Raw genomic sequence first — 5,795 nt, 5'->3', positions numbered from 1 at the left:
ACCTCTAACCACAACTCCAAATCGAGTTTCAGATGGGTTGAAGGATCGTCCCTGTATTTTTCATGCAATCGAGTGGTATATGTTTCTTAGAAAAAAAACCAGTCGGCTAATTTTTTAAAAATAATAACTTAAGAAAATATTGTTGAAATTCAACTATTCATGGACTTTTGAGCTTGGCTGTCCACGAGCTGTTGCACCCTTTTCTAATGGTCATTATTTTCATATGACTTTCTACAAAAAGCTTCATCAATCTTAGTTTGCGTCGAAGAACTGTAACCTACAAAAGAAAGCTATTGTTAGCTAAATATTTTTCATATAAAACAACAATTTTAAAAAGTTGGATGTAATAAAAGAATTTTATTATCTATTTTGCATGTGAAACAAACAGAATGGCTCTATTGATGTGAGTGGTAATTGAACCATGAATATCCTTATTCTGGTTCTTGGCACCAAACTGTGATCATGACATAAAACACTAAGACATCACACACTAGATATAAGCTTTCCAAATAGCCTCCAAGACGTGTGGAGGTTTAAAATCCCTCAAAATGACTGTGTCTCCCTAGCCTGAAAGATGTCTTTCTTTAACATATATATATATATATATATATATTTGCCTCATAACAGAGATCACACAATCTATATGATAGAAATAAATTATCGGTTAAGAAAATGAAAATGAAAATTTTAACATTTAAATAAAAAATATAACATTTTCAATTCAATCTTACCTAGTTGCGCAGTAAGTCTTCCAAACCCTCCAAGCAACAGTATTGTCATCCCTATCTCAGTAAAAGTTTTCCTTACACATCAAATTTGTAAAATAATTAGCTAATTAAAATTAAAAAATTAATCGATATAAAAATATTTATGTATAAACTAACTTGAACTTTCTAAACAATGCATTAATCATAAGTTTTTATTCAAGATTTTTGGAACAAATATAATTCCTAAAACATACATCCCTCTCAAAATGGACACCTTCTCTGCGAGGTGGTATCGCACTCGGCGAGCTTGCATCAAGAGAGGTTGTTTGTGCCTATGCCTTAGGTGTCTGGTCATGGTCAGCACTAGTGACTCATGGTCATCAGAAACACTGCTAGAAGAACTAACAACGCTCTTGTCCATATTATTTACTAATGACCTTCTCCTTGGAATCTATACAAATTAAAGCATGAAAAAAGGTAATAACATTCCTGTTAAAAAAAATTGGTAGCACCTCTTCTATTTGGAAGACTAACTAAAATTCATGTACCTACAAATACACATTAATAAATAAAGTCATAAACCAGTTAAGATTTCACATGTTTAAAGCTTTTGAGCTCATGTGAATAATATTCGTCTTCATCAAATTAAATTAAGTTAAGAGCACCTTAAAAGAGTTTTTACCTTTTCTTGTAGTTAAATTCACTACTGTAATTTTGAACCATTTTTTAGTGTATTTTTAATATGTGAAATTTTGCATGGACAAAAAGATAAAGATGGTGTTTTGTATTTTTCATACCAAATTTACTTCCATCAAGGAATGTATTAGGCCATCCTCCCCCTAATTTCTTTTTCTACATTGTTACTTCACTAAGCTTTCCTTTTCAACTTTGACTTGGAGGGACCTTCAAAGTAGTGACGCAAATCACTTTTAACAACCAACAAATTCTTGAGAGCTCTTTATGTTAACGTAAATAAGCACCTGAATGATGATGTTTTTTTGTTATAATATGAATATTACTGTACGTTTAAAATTTGTAATTAAAAAAATACTAAAAGAACTCTTGAATTTATGATACCAAAAATCATTGTAGTTCTAAATACAAAACATTGTGGATTGTAATGGTGTTCCACCGTGTTTTTTTTTTAAATAAAGTTTTTTTTTATTTTAATTTCATCCATTTTGATATTAAGTTTATTTGGGATTGGATCGTATGGTTTGCTTCAGTTAGCTTTGCATAGGATTCTCGCAATGTCGAGAAAAAATCCAACACTTGGTATATGCTCAATTTAGCAAAAACAAAATTTAATTTTATTGATTTAAAATGATTAAAGCTTTGACGACTTGATTCAAAACTTATAAATATACTAAATCAGGGAATGAAATGTTAAAAAAATATTTTGGTGTCCAGCTCATAGCGCAGCATGAGTCACCAATCTAGGATAACTTAAAACCCAACAAACCTTCAAATAAGTAGGAAGGAAAAAGAACATGAAAGAAATTGCAATCTAAAACAATTACAAGAGAAATTATAAGTATACATGGTTTGAAATTTGACATTTTAACTTATAAGAGGTGTAAGTTTGGATCTAATTAGAATAGAGCATGGAATTTATGAATCATATGGACCAGTACTGATGGGAATTGGTTTGGATGTTTTCTGTTGTTTGGATTTTGAGCAAAGTGAAATTGAAAATACAAAAGTGAAGATATTCAAAAGACGGCTAAACACTTGCAAACAAATAAAAAATCAGAGTGTATTGATTTATTTATTTTTAATTTGAAATGTTGCACAACATGTAACTACAAATCATATGTACATAGCCACAAATGTATTGTTCTCATCCTGATGGTGATTTCATGCAGTATGTGTTTGGACTCCAATGACAGCATCATCAGGGATGTACTTGCTCCAGAACCAATGTGCCTTCCATACAGTGTTCATTTCTTCAATTGGGACATTCTTCGTCTCAGGCAAGAAGAAGTAAATGAAGATGGTCATGATAACAACAAAGCCAGCAAAGAACAAGAAGAGACCAAACTTGAAGTGGCAGAGCATGGTTAGGAAGAACTGGCCAATGAAGAAAGTGAAGAACATGTTGACTGAGACATTGATGGCTTGCCCTGCTGATCTAATCTCAAGAGGGCAGATCTCACTAGGCACCAACCATCCCAATGGACCCCAAGACCAGGCAAATGCTGCAACATAAGCACATATCAAGAACAGCACAAAGTTGGCTGTGCTACCTGACATTTCTCCTACACCATTTGTTCCAAAGTTGATGGCTATCATGACTGCAACAAGTATCTGCAATCAAGTATGCATATTCAATGAATCAGCATGGATCCAACGTGAATATAGTAAACAAATTGGTTAAGGTTATCATATTAAATACCTGGCAAATAATCATCTGAATGCCTCCTTCAAGGAACAAAATTCTCCTCCCAAACCTATCAGCTGAGTAGATGGAAACAGCTGTACAGACAACATTAACCATGCCCGTGATGACTGCAGACATAAGTGAAGCATCATCTCCGAAACCCAAGGTCTTAAAGAGAACAGGTGCATAAAACATGATGACATTGATTCCAGTAATTTGCTGGAAGAATGGAATCAATGCGCAAATGACAAGTTGAGGCCTATATCTTGGCTGCAAGATGTTTTTCCATGGATGTTCCACTTTCTTTGCAGCCTCACTTGCGTCCACGAGGTCTTGGAATTCTGCTTCAACATTGTCCGCGCCACGAATCTTTTGCAACATTTTCTTCGCTTTCTCGGGGTAGCCTCTCTCTAGGATAGAATTGGGAGTGTCTGGAAGGAAAAAAGATCCAACAACAATCATTACAGCGGGGACAGCCGCAAGAGCCAAAGAAATTCTCCAGCCATATCCGTCTTCGATCTTTGATGTTCCGTAGTTAATGAGATTTGCAGCAAGGATACCGATTGTAATGGCCATTTGGAAACCGATGTTAAGCGCTCCTCTAATCTTTGCTGGTGCCATTTCAGACAGATAAATTGGAACAGACTGTATAGAACAGAGAAAATGAATATCAATATTCAACGTTATAAACATTTCAAGTAGAGAAAGACAACACTGAGAGAAACAGTTACCTGATTGGCAAATCCAACACCAACACCAAGCAACAAACGGCCAATGATAAGCATTGCTACATTTTTTGCAGCACCGTTAATAATGGCACCAACAAGGAAAACTAACCCTCCACACAACATGGAGATTTTACGGCCGAATAATCTAGTTACCGTAGAGGAAAAGAAGGAAGCTACCAAAGCAGCAAGGTAGAGGGAAGACGTGAACAATTGCAACAAATGGCTATCAAATTTGCAGTACATATTGTCATGACGTTCTTCCTTCTCTTTATTGTACACGGATGGGAAGAATTTCTTGAGAAATGAGTCCATAGAAGTCACACCACCTGCAACGTTGTACAAAATAATCCAATCATTAGTACTTTAAGACATAGACGTGATTCATCGGCATTACAAGAAGATAATTAAAAGGTGTTCCATTTATTACCTGAGATACCAATGTCATAACCAAAAATGAGACCGCCCATTGCAGCCACCAAACAGGTGATGATAACGAACGTTGTGACGCGACCTTCATAGTTCCTCCCCCCACTTTGCGCAACGAAACCTCCTCCTGCCATCTCTATGCAATCTGAAATTGTACTTTCTTTTGCCCTCTAGATTGACAAAAGAAATGGTTTATCTCAGATGCATTACAAACTATTGATTACTCAAGCTAGCTTTATAGAGTTTTCATGCCAGCAAAATAGGTGGTTAAAATTTGACATTTTTCCGTGTCTCATTGTCCTCCATTGATTTTTTGTTGTGCCATCTCATGCCATGTTGTTGAGTGATAAGCTTAATTGTAGGATAGAGTCTTTGTCCAGCTCAAAACTACTAGCAGATTACAAACTAAAAAGATCCCTAACCACTGGAACAATTTCAATATTTGTAATTGTCCTTAATCTCTCTGGAGATATTGAATAAGTAGCTAGGTTTGGCTAGAACTTGAATGGCAATTAATTAGGGGGGGGGGGGTGTTTATTTTGAGATAAACGTTTTTGAGCACTTCAGCTTGCACAGCCTGTTTCTTAATGCATTTCAGAATGTAAAAATAGTAATACCAATAAGTTTCATTACAAATATTTACATGGGTGCCATATCAATATTATGTCTTTGACTCTTCTATATGGTGACACAATCCTTATCTTTTTCATCCCTGGATATAAGTGAGATGTTGTCTTAATTACCAATAAGTTCTTAATGTTTCATTCCCTTTTTCTTTCTCTTTTTTGTATAAAGATCATTAATAAGGTATCATTACCTTTAAGACCATAAACACTATCTCCAAACCAATTTGTTGAAGAATAGACACAAATAAAAATCACAGAAATCAGGTGAAAATGATGAAAAGGTGTCGCAAGATATTGTTTGGGTCGGTGTTGCACATGCAATTAATAAAAGGTTGAGAACAGAATCTTGGCAAGACATTTATGAAGTACTCAATGCCAATCACTATCAAATTTAATACTCTTATCCACATAAATTTCTATTGGTATTTACACTAGCAATCCATTAGTGCACTTGTTACCGACTGACTCACAGACATAAACAGTCCGTCGAAAAAACTCTCGTCGGTAGTTTATGGACTGTTGGTGAGTCCGCGGTAACAAATATACCAATAGATTTACAGACGGATAAATCACAAAAACTATTACCCAATAATAGTGGTATTTGTAGTAATTATTTTACAATTCTCTAGAATATACTGATGGAATTGTGCCGTATTTTAAAAATATTTTTCTACAAAAATATATTGAACAGAAGTAGAAAAATAATTAAAATCAAATAAATTATTATAAAAATCAAATATTTATTACAAATTTAAACATTTGTATATTCAAATACAATAAATCCAAAATAGAGCTGGTGCTGGAGGTGGAGGAGGTTGGTCGTCGCCGGGACCGTGGGGTCAATTAGGGGGTGTATATGAACCACCCATCTGTGATCTCATCTTCATTACCAATCGGCAGAGCTCTTTATAACCAGTAGTGAGTTGTT

At 34.7% G+C, this 5,795-nt stretch overlaps 1 protein-coding gene across 1 annotated transcript; it reads right to left on the bottom strand.

Annotated features, from left to right (window-relative positions):
* Nucleotides 1-2,446: 2,446 nt before the first annotated feature.
* Nucleotides 2,447-4,778, bottom strand: LOC133673027 (sugar transport protein 10-like). Its single transcript, XM_062093621.1, has 4 exons — nt 4,243-4,778; nt 3,819-4,141; nt 3,103-3,732; nt 2,447-3,014 (listed from the first exon to the last, which is right to left on the bottom strand). Exons 1-4 carry the CDS (start codon nt 4,373-4,375, stop codon nt 2,565-2,567), a joined length of 1,536 nt encoding a protein of 511 aa, XP_061949605.1. The 5' UTR covers nt 4,376-4,778; the 3' UTR covers nt 2,447-2,564.
* Between the last annotated feature and the right edge of the window lie 1,017 nt (nt 4,779-5,795).

The sequence above is a fragment of the Populus nigra genome, chromosome 14, assembly GCF_951802175.1.
Source record: "Populus nigra chromosome 14, ddPopNigr1.1, whole genome shotgun sequence".
NCBI classification, from domain to species: Eukaryota; Viridiplantae; Streptophyta; class Magnoliopsida; order Malpighiales; family Salicaceae; genus Populus; species Populus nigra.
The sequence above is the reverse complement of the archived record's forward strand: the minus strand, read 5'-3'. Positions and strand labels throughout refer to the sequence as shown.

What these genes read in the sequence shown, in the direction of transcription:
- LOC133673027 (XM_062093621.1), bottom strand. Translation starts at nt 4,375, where the DNA reads ATGGCAGGAGGAGGTTTCGTTGCGCAAAGTGGGGGGAGGAACTATGAA. An exon ending in TTATGACATTGGTATCTCAG is followed by an intron (nt 4,142 to 4,242) that starts GTAATAAATGGA and finishes ACAACGTTGCAG; the next exon opens with GTGGTGTGACTTCTATGGAC. An exon ending in GTGTTGGATTTGCCAATCAG is followed by an intron (nt 3,733 to 3,818) that starts GTAACTGTTTCT and finishes TGTTCTATACAG; the next exon opens with TCTGTTCCAATTTATCTGTC.